General features: G+C 41.5%; 1 protein-coding gene across 20 annotated transcripts in view; it reads right to left on the bottom strand.

Annotated features, from left to right (window-relative positions):
• The window catches only part of VEPH1 (ventricular zone expressed PH domain containing 1), a 676,809-nt gene that overhangs the window by 250,001 nt on the left and 410,389 nt on the right, over nt 1–16,419 (bottom strand). For 16 of the 20 annotated variants that reach the window (XM_060394259.1, XM_060394295.1, XM_060394263.1 and 13 more), the window contains one exon: nt 10,291–10,587. In XM_060394259.1, the coding sequence (XP_060250242.1) occupies nt 10,291–10,479 (189 nt within the window). In that variant the 5' untranslated portion in view covers nt 10,480–10,587. Of the gene's footprint in view, nt 1–10,290; nt 10,588–14,633; nt 14,791–16,419 lie in introns of those variants that run through there. The other 4 variants (XM_060394250.1, XM_012100726.4, XM_060394305.1 and 1 more) reach the window with 1 other exon arrangement.

The following is a 16,419-nucleotide window of genomic DNA, read 5'->3' as shown; positions in this document are numbered from 1 at the left end:
TACCCAAAATGATTTCCTGAAGTTATCCACAGGTAATGCTCTTTCATCTCCTTCAAGTTCTGCTTAAATGTTAGCTTCTTAGTATGGCCTGTCTTGTCTGCCCAACTTAATAGTTTTCAAAACTCTAATCTTATGTTCCCATTCTTTGTTTTATTTTCTGCATTTTTTCTTATCCTCTCCTTATATACTATATATTTTCCTTATTTATTTTATTTCTGTCTCACCCAATTAAATATATTATGATAGCAGGTTTATTTTTGTCTGTTTTGTTTACTCCTATGTCCCCAGCATAGAATTCTCTAGCACATAGTAGGTGCCTAATAAATATTTGTTGAATAAATGGAAAAAATTACAGGCAATGAGAGTTGAGGGAGTTTATTGGACATAATATCACTATACAGTGTCATTTATGCTATAATCTCTCAAAAATAGTTGGAAAATATAATTATTAAAAGGGTCATTTATAACTTCAGTTAAAAATATAAAATATTTATAAATTTTTAAAAAGATATATAAGACTCAAGATCCTTGAGTAAAAAATCATAAAACCTTATTTAAAGATATTGAAGAAGATCTAAATAAATGGACAGATACACAGTATCTACAAATAAAAAAAAATAGTACCATAAAGTTGTTAATTTACTTCAAATTAATCTATAGATATAATAAAATTCCAATCAAGATACTGACAGAATTACTCACGAAACTTGAGAATCTTATGCAAAATTATTAAAGAACAGAAATGAATCAAAGAAGTTTTAAAGAAAGAGTTTGAGGGTACTTGTCCTATTGGATATCAAGATGTTACAGTAAAAGGCAAGCTATACTTGAGTAAGAGGTGCCCAACATGCACAAAGTGACAAAGATTCATAGAAAGATATACAGAAAAACCCCCTTTACATTAATAAGAACAGATTCTTCTTAAACCTCAAGAGAAAAATGAAAAAAAAAAAAAAAAAAAAAAAGCCCAAAGCTTAAGGAAGTACTTTACCGAAAAGGAAATTTAAATGCACATAGCAAAAAAATACATGAAAAACTGGTCAAACTCATCAATAATGAAAGTACTGCAGGTTTAAATATCAATCAGACACTGCTTCACTTAAACGGACAGAAATTTTTAAAATCTGATAAAAACAAGTATTGATCAGGAGATAAAGCCACTCTTAACATGACTGATCAGAGTGTAAATTGGTGAAACCATATTTGAGAGCAATTTGGTGGTTTATCAGAAAATTGAAAGTATATGAAACCCTAAATTTAGTTTTTTCACTACTGATTGTGTACAATAGATATTAAGCACAGCTGCCAAAATTGTTAATTATAAGAATGTCCACTGTGGCACTGTTAGAATAGGTTTAGGGTTAGGGTTTAGGGTTAGGGTTAGGGTTTAGGGGTTAGGGTTAGGGTTAGAGTAAGTAAACTGTGTTCATGTGATGGAACACTCTATTGCACTGAAAACAAATGAATTGGGACGACACATACTGACATAGATAAACCCCAAGGACATAATATTGAGCCTTATTACATCATTTATATAAAGTTTGAAAACATGAACTACAATGCTATAAGTCATTTTTGAGCCATGCATATGTAGCAAAGAAATAAAAACACATATGGATAAATACCACAACAGGATATTGGTTACCTTAAGAGAGGAAAGGGAGGAGTATTGAAGGGGAAGAGAGAAACATGCAGGTGGCAACAATTTTGTTTAATTTCTTAAATTGGGTGATTTTTGTGTACTTAACATTTTTTATTGTTAAAAATATTGAAGAGAATTGGAAGGTGGGTAGATCGATTAGGTATGAGTGAGCATCAAAGGAAAGGTGGTGTTGAGAGTGTGAGAAGAGGCTAAGTGGACGGGGAGACAGTCTGACCTGAGGAATCTGGAAGGAGAGCCTAGTAGTAGAAGAAATGAATTATTAGGTAAGGGTATTCCAGAAGCGGTGGCTGTGCAGGTGCAGGAGGGCTGAGAGGAGCTACTCCAAGGAGCAGCGGCTGCACTTTGCTGGAGCAGCCGTGAAGAGATACCCCACGTCCAAGGTAAGAGGAACCCAAGTAAGATGATAGGTGTTGCGAGAAGGCATCAGAGGGCAGACACACTGAAACCATAATCACAGAAAACTAGCCAGTCTGATCACATGGACCACAGCCTTGTCTAACTCAGTGAAACTAAGCCACGCTGTGTGGGGCCACCCAAGACGTGGTGGAGAGGTCTGACAGACTATGGTCCACTGGAGAAGGGAAGGGCAAACCACTTCAGTATTCTTGCCTTGAGAGCCCCATGAACAGTATGAAAAGGCAAAATGATAGGATACTGAAAGGGGAACTCCCCAGGTCAGTAGGTGCCCAGTATGCTACTGCAGATCAGTGGAGAAATAACTCCAGAAAGAATGAAGGGATGGAGCCACAGCAAAAACAATACCGAGTTGTGGATGTGACTGGTGATAGAAGCAAGGTCTGATGCTGTAAAGAGCAACGTTGCATAGGAACCTGGAATGTTAGGTCCATGAATCTAGGCAAATTGGAAGTGGTCAAACAGGAGATGGCAAGAGTGAACGTCGACATTCTAGGAATCAGCGAACTAAAATGGACTGTAATGGGTGAATTTAACTCAGATGACCATTATATCTACTTTGTGGGCAGGAATCCCTCAGAAGAAATGGAGTAGCCCTTGTAGTCAACAAAAGAGTCCAAAATGCAGTACTTGGATGTAATCTCAAAAATGACAGAATGATCTCTGTTTGTTTCCAAGGCAAACCATTCAATATCACCATGATCCAAGCTTATGCCCCAACCAGTAACACCGAAGAAGCTGAAGTTGAATGGTTCTTGAAGACTTACAAGACCTTTTAGAACTAATACCCAAAAAAGATGTCCTTTTTATTATAGGGGACAGGAATGCCAAAGTAGGAAGTCAAGAAACACCTGGAGTAACAGGCAAATTTGGCCTTGGAGTACAGAATGAAGCAGGGCAAAGTCTAACAGAGTTTTGCCAAGAGAACACACTGGTCATAGCAAACACCCTCTTCCAACAACACAAGAGAAGACTCTACACATAGACATCACCAGATGGTCAACACCAAAATCAGACTGATTATATTCTTTGCAGCCAAAGATGGAGAAGGTCTATACAGTCAGTAAAAACAAGACCGGGAGCTGACTGTGGCTCAGATCACGCACTCCGTATTGCCAAATTCAGACTTAAATTGAAGAAAGTAGGGAAAACCACTAGACCATTCAGGTATGACCTAAATCAAATCCCTTATGATTATACAGTGGAAGTGAGAAATAGATTCAAGGGATTATATCTGATAGATAAGAGTGCCTGATGAACTATGGACGGAGATTCGTGACATTGTACAGGAGACAAGGAGCAAGACCATCCCCATGGAAAAGAAATGCAAAAAAGCCAAATGGCTGTCTGAGGAGGCCTTACAAATAGCTGTGAAAAGAAGAGAAGCAAAAAGCAGAGGAGAAAAGGAAAGATATTCCCATTTGAATGCAGAGTTCCAAAGAATAGCAAGGAGAGATAAGAAAGCCTTGCTCAGTGATCAAAGCAAAGAAATAGAGGGAAACAACAGAATGGGAAAGACTAGAGATGTCTTCAAGAAAATTAGAGATACCAAGGGAACATTTCATGCAAAGATGGGCTCAATAAGGGACAGAAACGGTATGGACCTAACAGAAGCAGAAGATATTAAGAAGAGGTGGCAAGAATACACAGAACTGTACAAAAAAGATCTTCATGACCAAGATAATCACAATGGTGTGACCACTCACCTAGAGCCAGACATCCTGGAACATGAAGTCAAGTGGACTTTAGAAAGCATCACTATGAACAAAGCTAGTGGAGGTGATGGAATTCCAGTTATTTCAAATCCTGAAAGATGATGCTGTGAAAGTGCTGCACTCAATATGCCAGCAAATTTGGAAAACTCAGCAGTGTCCACAAGACTGGAAAAGGTCAGTTTTCATTCCAATCCCAAAGAAAGGCAATGCCAAAGAATGCTCAAACTACCGCACAATTGCACTCATCTCACATGCTAGTAAAGTAATGCTCAAAATTCTTCAAGCCAGGCTTTAGCAATACATGAACTGTGAACTTCCAGATGTTCAAGTTGGTTTTAGAAAAGGCAGAGGAACCAGAGATCAAATTGCCAACAGCCACTGGATCATGGAAAAAGCAAGAGAGTTCCAGAAAAACATCTATTTCTGCCTTATTGACTATTTTACAGCCTTTGACTGTGTGGATCACAATAAACTGTGGAAAATTCTGAAAGAGATGGGAATACAGACCACCTAACCTGCCTCTTGAGAAACCTATATGCAGGTCAGGAAGCAACAGTTAGAACTGGACATGGAACAACAGACTGGTTCCAAATAGGAAAAGCAGTGCGTCAAGGCTGTATATTGTCACCCTGCTTATTTAACTTCTATGCAGAGTACATCATGAGAAACGCTGGACTGGAAGTAGGACAAGCTGGAATCAAGATTGCCGGGAGAAATATCAATAACCTCAGATATGCAGATGATACCACCCTTATGGCAGAAAGTGAAGAGGAACTAAAGAGCCTCTTGATGAAAGTGAAAGAGGAGAGTGAAAAAGTTGGCTTAAAGCTCAACATTCAGAAAACGAAGATCATGGCATCTGGTCCCATCTCTTCATGGGAAATAGATGGGGAAAGAGTAGAAACAGTGTCAGACTTTATTTTGGGGGGCTCCAAAATGACTGCAGATGGTGATTGCAGCCATGAAATTAAAAGATACTTACTCCTTGGAAGAAAAGTTATGACCAACCTAGATAGTATATTCAAAAGCAGAGATATTACTTTGATAACAAAGGTCCATCTAGTCAAGGCTATGGTTTTTCCAGTGGTCATGTATGGATGTGAGAGTTGGACTGTGAAGAAAGCTGAGCGCTGAAGAATTGATGCTTTTGAACTGTGGTGTTGGAGAAGACTCTTGAGAGTCCCTTGAACTGCAAGGAGATCCAACAAGTCCATTTTTAGAATGGACTTTAGGGAGACCAGTCCTGGGTGTTCATTGGAAGGACTGATGCTGAGGCTGAAACTCCAATACCTTGGCCACCTTGTGTGAAGAGTTGGCTCATTGGAAATAACTCTGACGCTGGGAGGGACTGGGTGCAGGAGGAGAAGGGGACGACAGAGGTTGAGATGGCTGGATGGCATCACTGACTCGCCGGATGTGAATTTGGGTGAACTCCAGGAGTTGGTGACGGCCAAGGAGGTCTTTTGTGCTGCGATTCATGGGATCGCAAAGAGTTGGACACGACTCAGTGACTGAACTGAACTGATTCCAGAAAGGACTTGAAATGAAAAGATAAAACTTAAAGGCATATTTGGGAACTTAGAATTCTGAATAAATCATTTTCTCAAAGCAAGCCTAAAGATTAAATAGTTTCTAGTTCTGTCTTGGAGTAACTGATGCCTGGACTGCAGAGCAGAATCTAGTGATGTTCGATTCTTTTGTGAGTGACTTTGGGGGAAGGACTAAAGGCTTGTTTGCTAAATGTCTAGATTATGCAAAGCTGGGGATGATAATTAATGTACTGGACAGAATCATGTTGTTTTTTTTTCTTTAATTTGGCCACATTACTCACCATGTTGTATTCTAGTTCCCTGAGTAGGGATCAAACCTGGACCCTTGACAGTGAAAGTACAGAGTCCTAACCACTGGACAACCAGGAAATTCCCAGAATCATAGTTTTTTCACAGGTATAGATATTCTAAAATGAGACAAGAATATTATTTCAATGGTTTAAAATGTAACATAATATACTTAACATTTTTTCAAGTTATCTAATTTCAGGTCTTGATTCAACCTGAGGTTCTTGGCATATCACAGGATAAATGTGGCCAACTGCACCATGTTACTATTAAAAAGAAGGTTTAGAAACAAAATATCTGACTAGTATCAGCAACTATTTCAAACAATCGGTTCAAGTAGTAGGCAATGATAAATTACAATAATAAATATAAAAGATTCCTGGGAAAGGTACCCAGAATGCTGAGAATGTAGACAATCTTTGGGAGCTACAATGAGGCAGCCTCCAAGAATCTGGAAAAGAGGTTGCCCTGTGAGGATTAGACAAACAACCCTGAAGGCTAACCCAAGGCACAACCTGTACATGGGTGACTTTACAGTTGAGTTAAATACAATCTCAGGGAGGCAGAGCTAAACTATAGGTTAAAATACAGGAGGAAGAAGCCTAGTCAGTAACAGAGACAGACTGAGTAAACAGACTCAGTGATAACAGCATGCAACACACAAGAATTCTGATGGACTTGAGTTATACTTTTCATTATAAATCACTAAGCCAGCATCTATTTTATATTTCTGACAGCATGATTTAAATAGCATTTCTCATGTACTGACAAAATTGTGTTTTCAGACCAGAGACTGGTGTGACTCTTCTCTGCTACAGAGCCTTCCTTTGTCAGGGGAAAATAAAAGGACAGTAAGGATAGTCAACTGGGAAGATAGAAGCCAGAGGTGAGACTTGATACTTACCTGCATATGTTTAAAGTTCTTCTTGTAGCAACAGAGGTTTAATTCTCTTGATTGTTAAGGGCAGAGACCAGACTAAAGGATAATGGACAGAAAATATTTATAAAGAGAGAGATTTTATTAGACTAAAAGGAAGAACATACTAACAATTTCACCTTCCAACAGTAGAACAAGCTACCTCTTTGTTAGGATTCTTTGATCATAAACAGCAGAAAAAATCGGGATAACTGAAGCAAAATAAATAAAATAATTAAAAGATAAGAGGAGACTGACAGATTTCAAGGGGAATTTGTAGTACTTAGCTTTAGAAAGGCAATGACTGAGGCAGCTGTAGTCACAGAAGTGTAGAAAGTGAGGACTGTCTCTTTGGAATACCATCATCATAATAACTCACCCTTTGCTAATTTCTTTCCTAGAATCACTGGGAAAGAAAATCTGATCAGCATATCTTGGGTCAGGTGTCCCTCACTCCTGCTTTCCCCCTTCCCTGGTAAATGGCAAGGTAGAGAACTTTGATTCAAGATCCCATCAACGAAGGGTTCATGCAATGGAAAGGGATAATTTACTGAAGGAAAATGGAGGAGCAGGAAAAAAAGCCAGAAACCTAGCATGTTCTCATCATTGCAGAAATAGAAGGAGAGGCCACCTGGTTGTCAAGAATCCTAAAGAAGGGATTTCTGTGCTGGAAGGAAGTTGGAAAAGACAGTTTAGAAGGTCCCTTTCAGTTTTATGTTTATAAAGAGCAACTGACGCGAAGAACTGATTCATTTGAAAATACCCTATTTCTGGGAAAGATTGAAGGTGGGAGGAGAAGGGGATGACAGGATGAGATGGTTGAATGGCATCACTGATTCAATGGACATGAGTTTGAGTAAACTCCGGGAGTTGATGATGGATAGGGAGGCCTGGGGTGCTGCAGTCTGTGGGGTCGCACAAAGAGTCGGACACAACTGAGCGACTGAACTGAACTGAGAGGTGGAATTGACTACTGAAATGTAAGGTCATTAGGAAAGGTCTAAGAAGGAGTATTTAGTGGGTCTTGGTTATAAGGGAAGGATGGGATGCAGCTACAAGAAGAAATCACAGAGTAGGCACTGTAGTTCAAGGCTCTAATTGCTGGTATTAGTCACTGAATGTTACAGTCCCTGAGACATCATGGAAATGGCATGAACAATGGAAAGACATGTAACAAAATCTGGCTTGGGAAATTTAAGCTGGTAATTGTTAGTAGATTGAACTAGAGAAAGGCAAGGCCAAAGGCAGGGAGAATAATTGGTTTGAGAGCCTAAGCCAAGGTGATGGCAGTGGGAAGGAACAGAAGGAGCAGATGAAGAGGCATTTCTTAGGCAGTGCTACAGAACTTACAGGGAAAGGAGAGAGTGAGAGAAAGAAGCCAGGAATGACTCCAGGTTTCAAACCTGGACATCTAGGAAAAAGGTAGTACAAATGGAAGAAAGGTGATAACTTCTAATTTAGATACATTGAATTTGAGGTGATGGATATCAATTAGGATGAGCTTGAAGTTTAGCAAGAGGTCTGAAGGCTGAAAACATAGATCTGGGATTCCCCCATGTAGAGATTGCACTTGAGGATGTATGAATAGATGACTTTCTAGAAGGACGGACTATGATGCAAAAGGGTAATTAAGTCTTTTTGGAAAGAAGCAATCACTAAGAACTAGACACACTAGAAACTGTTTCAGGAACAATGAAACTTGACCTGGCTTTTAAAGGAAGGGAGAAGGGAAGGAATGCTAACAGGGACATATTTATAAGTAGAATCAATGAGCAATGTAAAAACTGATCAACATGATCCCTGCATTTAGAAACTAGATTGATCTGCATGATCAAAACTCTCTTAAAAAAACTGACTCTTTTCTTTCTGCCACTTATCTACTCTGTGCCACAGTTGTGTGTGTATCTGTGTGTGCTCAGTTCATGTCTGACTTTTTGCAACTACATGGTCTATAGCCCACCAGGCTTCTCTGTCCACGGGATTTTTCAGGTAAGAATACTGGAGTGGGTTGCCATTCCCTACTCCAGGAGATCTTCCCAACTCAGGGATCAAACCTGTGTCTCCCGCATTGGCAGGTGGATTCTTTACCAACTGTGCCACCTGGTACAGACAGAGAATGGAAGAAACAGGGTGTGACAGAAGTTAGTAAATGAGGATCGCAGAACTGCTCGCTCTCCAGACCTGGTCTGGTTGGGATGCTGAGCGGAGGGCTTAAAGGATGAACAATGTTCCTGAAGACAAAGGATTTACCAACCTAAATGGTTAAAGTGGGGACACATAATAGAACTCACCAGTCCTAAAATTCTGTATTTGTCATCTGTGAGACAAAGCAACTCATGGAGAAACAAAAGAAATCGCTGGCACTAGTGACCTCTAGTGGAAATAGGCTTCAGGGAAATACAGATACAGATAGGTATTTTTATATACACGCATATACATATTCTCTATTAGATGAAATCAGTAGTATATTCAGCCAATTTATTTCCAGAGGAATGTGAAGGAAGGGGTTGCTGGAAATAGCATGCACATCCTACTCAGAAAGTGGAAATGTACCAGAGAAATGCTTTGTTTTTTTTGAGTCAGACTAAGTTGATTAATTTTCTGGACACATAATTGCTGTCAAAGACATTACCTGAGAAAAGAAGACTGTTTAGGCAATGACTTCACTGGTCACTGGGGGGACTTGGCATGTGAACGGCAGCCAAAAAGAGAACATGCTGACAGATTTGAGGAGGAAGCTGCACTGGTTGCTATTATGCCTTTTAAACATCTTTTCATTATGACACGGAAGAAAGCTGTTATCTCTGAAATATGTACATATTTGCTATTCAGCATTTTATGGCTCAAGTCCAGTCTCCTTCCTTTGCCTGGCACATGTTTGTGCCAAGTGTTGGGAAGAGCTGTTAAGCTGAGAGGATGGGAGGGGATACTAGGTGGTCTTGGCCTTTGAAATGGGACCAATCTCTAAGCACAACCAAGAAGGTCAACATCAAGCCACCTTGGGCACTCTATATCCAGTCTCTTTGAGACGTGCTTTCAGGATACATAATCTTGACATTGAGGAGAAGTGAAAGAATAGGAGGGTTGATGGAGATTTTAAATTTGTCTGATCACAACTGGGGTCTAATAATGGGTGAGTTGAATTAAATGGGGGGAGTATAGAAAAAATAGCAAGGAGAAGGTTTAAAAAAATGGAGATTATATGAAAGTAAACAGAATCAGCATTATTAAGCCCTGGGCAACTGTCACTTCTGGCGGCAGAGTGACAGTTCTCCTTTCTCGTGTTGCCTGCATGGCAGGAGGTGTCATCTTGCCTTCTTTCATTATTCAGCTCCCACCCAACACCCTGCTTTGTTTACTGATGCTCTTGTGCAGCTTTGTGGGTCTGCTTTTCCTCAGATTTGCTCCCTCTCATCTCTGTGTCATCTCAAGGATTCAGAAACAAACTTTAGACAATCTTTTTTTTTTTCCTTTTGAAAATTCCACTCTGGCCTGCAATTTCCAGGGTTCTGGTCTCCATGGATAGACAAAAGGTAGTCTGACTGCCCCCTCCCCCTCAAGTCAAAGACTTCCCTGGTGTTATTTCCTAGATGCCAACTAAACCACAGGGCAGAGTTAAGAGAGACGGATCTGAGTGGTCCTTCCTCTTTCCTCTGCAAAGATCTTTTCCCCCAGAATACGTACAATCATTTAGCTCCAGAATAGATTGTTTCAGGGATCTAGTCTACAAGCTAGTTTACTTACTGAAGATGAGCTAATGATTTTGATTTGTTCCAAAGCTTCTGTCAGGCTGTCTTCAATCTCAGAGTCCTCTAAGGAGAAGAGGTCTCCGGCTCGTGAAAGGTCTTTTTGTCCCAAGACCAGTCTGAACAGTTGATGCATGCTGAGAGGTTTGATGATCAGTGGACTGCCTGCAGGCCCAGGGCCATGCATCTCAGTCAGCAGAGGTTAGTGAGACCAAAACACGTGGCAGGCCATAGACTTCATATACCTTGAAAGGTCATTTTTCTCCAGACTTTGAGGGGTTTTTTTTGACACTCTCTGCAAGAGAAACAAATGACACAAGACAGCCATTAGTTGAATGTCATGAGCTCAGAATGTGAACTTGGTGCCCAGCAGAGAGAGAGGAAAAGAAAAAAAAACATTTGGAAATGTGCAAGGAACAACAGATTTTGGCTTGATGACCTTCAAAAGAACTCTTTTCTTATTTTGTTGCAAAAAGCCCTGTCAAAGATGATTCTATTTTTCCAGAATTTAATTCGATCCTTAAAAGCAGCTTTTTAAGAACCTACTTTTCTCCTTTCTATATCCTTCTCCTTCTCTTCCTGCCACAAGGAAACAAGTGGACCAGCAACAAATATGCCAATACTTGCCAGATTTCCCCAAATAGATTCTCATGGAAACCAAACAGAAAAGGGCAATGAAAGGAAAAGAGAACACAGGAAACACCTTTTAGACCCAATACCTGTTTCCTGGATGTGGAAACTGATGCCTAACTTACCTTTATTGGCTGGGCTTCTGTGCTATATTGACAACAGAAACTTCCTGAACCTCAATCCAGAAGGTGATCTCAATCCCCAGTTCTTATGTACTCTCTAAACGAATGGCAGTGAAATAAAGAATTCTGCCTGGGAGTGTGACATGAGATAAATCTCTACAGAACATGAGCATGAACTTGAACACAAAGCTTGAAGGTGAGAATATTGCAATGAAGGCTGAAAAGGAAGGGTCTGAGGATCTGGCAACCCTCCCTCTGTCCCCACAGTTGAAATAATAAAGTCCCACTGTAGTCTCTACTCAGTTAACAGCCCACAGAGATTAAGGTAATGGTACCAATTAAATAACTGATTATTCTCATCAGCTTCCTTCTGGGCTTCATAAAACCGCAGATCATTTGCACTAGCAGAGGCCTGAGCAGTCCTTTCAGAGCCAGGGAGTTCTTCAGGACTCCTGGTAGCTGTGGCAGTACTGTTCTGATCTCAGGTCAGTGGGCTCTCCTACAGTTTACACAAGAATGGAGCCACCTCATACACATAGGTAACTTAAAAATGCTATCACGTGTTTAGAGAGTGACAGCTGAGAGTGATTTATGTAACATAAGCAGCAGGCAGTTCTGCCCAGCATTTCAGCCTGAATGTGGTGCCCAGAACAAGCATGAAAAGAAGAGTCTTCTGCTCCCTTGGGTGTCTCAGACCTTCCCCGGAGCTATCACTGAGACAGCATCTCTTGGTGCTGAATGCAGTTTTCAAGTTTGAAGATACATACTTCCCATATCTCTAAATGCAAGCCAAAGCCTTCATCAGGCACTTAACAAAGAAAGTATCAGTAGTATTCCAAATGGTGCAATTCATAGGCCACTGAAGAGATTTCAAGGATAGTACTGCGTACATGCAAATTTTGCACTATCTACCAGCTTCAGAAAAATTTAGAAAGTATTGTTGTTGTTTAGCTGCTAAGTTGTGTCTGACTCTTTTGCAACCGCATGGACTGTAGCCTACCAGGCTTCACTGTCCATGGGATTTCCCAGGCAAGAATACTGGAGTGGGGAGCCCTTCCCTTCTCTAAGGAATCTTCCCAACCCAGGGATCAACCCAGGTCTCCAGCATTGCAGGCAGATTCTTTACCACCTGAGCCACAAGGGAAGACCATAGATAAGGAACCCAAGGCATTAAATAACTTGTCCAAGATACAGAACTAGGAGACTGGAGAGTTGGGATTTGGACCCAGACTCCAGAGCTAGGCTTCCAGTTTATAACCACCATGGACTGACGATGACACGTAAGGCTTCATGTGAGGCAACTGTTAGGAATAGAGAGCATTGTTAACATTTAAGGATAACGATATGGGTAGAGTCATAAAGCAAGAAAATGAGTTCCTCTTCCCTCCTACACTGACCCTGCATCCTTGTCCATATATACCCTGGGATTCAGGGCAATCAAAGAGCAGAAATGTGACAAGGAAGAGAGGCTTCGAGGATGAGAAAAGAACAAGAGCAGTGGGAAGTTTTCAGGGGCTGGGGTGACCAAAGAATGAGGCTCCTACAAAGTATTTTGTGCTGTGCTGTGCTGTGCTTTGGTCATATCTCACTCTTTGCGACTCTATGGATCGTAGCCCACCACGCTCCTCTGTTCACAGGATTCTCCAGGCAAGAGTACTGGAGTGGGTTGCCATGCTCTCCTCCCAGGGATCAAACCAGTGTCTCTCACATCACCTACATTGGTGGGTGGGTTCTTTACCTCTTAACACCACCTGGGAAGCCCACAAAGCACCCTGGTAAATGTGAAAGGGTGAATTATAGTATCTACAGGAAAATTAGGGTGATGTTTTCCTGGGTTTGCCCCTGCTTTCCCTATCCCCCAGCCTCACACATGTGCAATGACAGTGTCTCCGTGAAATAATATTCAGGAAAGTAAGACATTGGATGCAAATTACTTCATCTTGACCAATCAGCTTGTTGGTCAATATCAGACACTTCCAGCAGCAGATTCAGCTGCCCCAGACATAGCAGAGCTGAAGCTCTGAGAAGCAGCAGAAACACGTGCTGGAGAACCACAAGGTTCTCCTAGGTTCCTTCTTTTCTTTTTACACCTGCAGTGACACCTGGTGTGGAGCCCCACACTCATGCTTCCAATTGTGTGTCTGCCATTGTTCAACACACAGCCATACATGAAGACATTCACACATCCAAGGGTGAGGGAGTGAGAGAGGAGACTTGTACCAAACATTCTACATTATAAGGATGACCAAGAAAAAAGTCCCCTAAGACTTCAAAGGAAGTTTGGGGAAGTATGAGGGAGAGAGATATTTCCTAGGGGAAAATAATAAGGAAATGGCTATGTGCCGGAAACGGTGTTCAGCCAAAACTTTTAGGAGAGGTTTCCTTCAATGCATGTGTGCCCAGTGCATACTAGGTCACCTACTTGTCTGGGGACCCAGACTGAAGTTCTAGCTCAGCTACTCAGTAGTTGTTGGGCCTTTGCTTCATGCTCTTCCTTTCCCAAGCCTCATTTTTCTCATCTGCAAAATGGGTCCAAGGCACACCAAATCTATCTTATCTTTTTGAAGATCAAAACAGACAACACACAAAAAAGCACTTTGTAAAATAATGACACCACCAGCTGGTGTTCAGCGAGTGTTTACCATGAGTCAGGCACTACTCTAAGAGCTTCCCAAATAATGAGTCACTGAATTCTCAGGACAGCTCCATGTGACAAGAAACTGATGTTCAGAGATGAAAACAAGCAGTCCAGGGGGATCTGCTGAGTAAGTTGCAGAGTCAGGATTGAAAGCAGTTGATCTCCCAGGACAAAGCCCTTTCAGGACTAAGTACAGGTGCATACATGACTGTATATGATAATTACTGAGCTGCCTCCCTTCCCATCCGTCCTCATTTAAAGAGTGGCCTGCACCCAGTCTGCCCTTTTCTGGACAAGAATCAACAAGGCATGTTATTTATCTTTCAGCAGCTCAGGTGTGTAGCTTTTCTAACTGCTCTCTTTGCAACAGCCCAGAGGGTTAGAGCCAAATCAAAATTTACCTCATCTCCTGAGAAACTTCCTACTCTTATGAATGGCATAGTCCTGCGACCTCTCTGTATGTGGATATATGCACTTGCCGTACACATACAGAGGCATGTGTATCTACACACACTAGGACACTTCCTCTGAACCAAGTTCTTTGCTGGACACTCTCTTCTCAGATGTCCCAGCAACCCTCCAGGTAGATACTATTACCAAAGAGGAAACAGGACTGGTGAGGTTAAATATCATGCCCCAGGTGACAGAGCCAAGATTCACATCCAAGTAGGTCAGCCTCCAAATCTGGTACTTTCTGTATTTCAAAAACTGACTTATAAAATTCCTTTTTGTTCCTGGCTTTGGCTCTCCTAAATTCTTTCCCTAATCTTTAATAAGAGACCCTAATCTGAAACCCGAGTTCTCATTATTCGGTCTACATTTCTTAAGCGGGTGTTGGTTGACAAATTGGGTTTCTGTATGGAGAGATAGAACCCGCCAAAGAGAAATGCTTCTGCACCATGGAGGACACATTTCCGGATATCCCAGCTGTCCCCCGCAAACGCGCTTTACCTTCGTGCTACTCCTCAAAGGGGCGCTTGCGGGTACTCAGCGATCTATTTTGAGGCTGGGTGGGCATCAGAGTCCGAGGGCGCCGCGAGTGGAATCCACTCAGCTCAGTGAGCCTGAAGTTGTTCATTGTGGCGCCAGGCGGAAGAATTCTAGGAATGCGCCCGAGATGCCGCCGGCAGCTCCGCAGTGGTCAGGTGACCCGCTGCGCCTCACCCAGGGGAGAGCGACCTCTGAGTGAAAGGCTCTGTTTCCTGGGGTGAAACAGCCCGCTCCAGTAAAGCGGAGTTGTTTTTAACAGCGAAAACAAAACTGCCTGTGTTCATGGAAATCTATACTTCGCCTGAGAAGAATAGAGGGAAAGAAAAGCTATGCAGAGAACATAACTTCAGCAGAAACTCAAACAGGTGAATGGCGTGCCCACTGGGGGCCCTTTTTCAACCTCCAGAAGGGGGAAGAATGGCAGTTTAATTAACACTTCCCTCCCCCTTGAGATGTCCCATACAGAGTCTGAAAAGCTGAGTGTTTGTCCAGGATGAGCCACAGCTCTTAAAGAAGTCATCTGCCTCTAGATTAACATAGTTGAAACTTTCAGAATGCAGGAAGTTGCTAATAAGCAGAACAGACTTACTCAACAAAGATGTATACTATACCCTCACTCCCTTTTCTCCCATTTTATTTGCTGGAAGGTTCTTGGACCAGACATATTAGACTGGTATTAATACTTTAAACACTACGGCAATACTCCAGTTCAGTCACTCAGTAATGTCAGACTCTTTGTGACCCCATGGACTGCAGCTCACTAGGCTTCCCTGTCCATCACCGACTCCCGCAGCTTTCTGAAACTCATGTCCATCCAGTCGGTGATGCCATCCAACCATCTCATCCTCTGTCGTCCCCTTCTCCTGCCTTCTATCTTTCCCAGCATCCGGGTCTTTTCCAATGAGTCAGTTCTTCCAATCAGGTGGCCAAAGTATTGGAGCTTCAGCTTCAGCATCAGTCCTTCCAACGAATATTCAGGATTGATTTCCTTTAGGATTGACTGGTTTGATCTTGCAGTCCAAGGGACTCTCAAGAGTCTTCTCCAACAACACAATTCAAAAGCATCAATTCTTTGATGCTTTCTTTATAGCCCAACTCTAAGAACATGCTTATCCTGCTTCATCTATTGATACTCCAGAAGAGAAAAAGTTACTGAAACCCTTTCTTACTGTTTCAAAAGTTAATGATTCATTTAAAAAACATGTTTCAAGCTATATTATTCTCTCCCCCTAGCTTCCTATAGTAGGTCTGTTCATCCCATCAAGTCATCTATCTGCTGGCAAAGTACACAAAAAGTTGTGACCTGCATGATCACCAAGATGTGGACACTGTGGGTGTCTCCCCAGGAGAATACCCCACAGAGGTGTGCACTCAGGGTGGCCACACACCTGCCACTGAACCAGATCCTATGCTTCAGGGGAATGGCCTCAAAAATCTTCCCAAACACTTGGTGATCAATCATATTTTTATACCATCTATACCTTGAGGACTGTCTCCTTGAAGAGTTTATAAAAATAGAGAAGCCAGAAATCCGTGAATAGATACATTTTCTCATTGATGGTATTCTGGCTGATAGATTCTGATGAAGTATCTCTATTCTATTCTCTTTTAATAGAATAGATTATATTTCTTTAATCTTCCCTTTTCTTTATCCTCCATTCATTATTCATGGTACTTATCACTAGTTTTTATTCAATTTTCTTTTAGTTTTAAATGAACTGAGGGTCCAGAGGTGGACACAGTGTGA

Source organism: Ovis aries, chromosome 1 (genome assembly GCF_016772045.2).
Source record: "Ovis aries strain OAR_USU_Benz2616 breed Rambouillet chromosome 1, ARS-UI_Ramb_v3.0, whole genome shotgun sequence".
Taxonomy (NCBI): Eukaryota; Metazoa; Chordata; class Mammalia; order Artiodactyla; family Bovidae; genus Ovis; species Ovis aries.
Note: the sequence above shows the minus strand (reverse complement) of the source record. Positions and strands in the feature narration are given on the sequence as shown.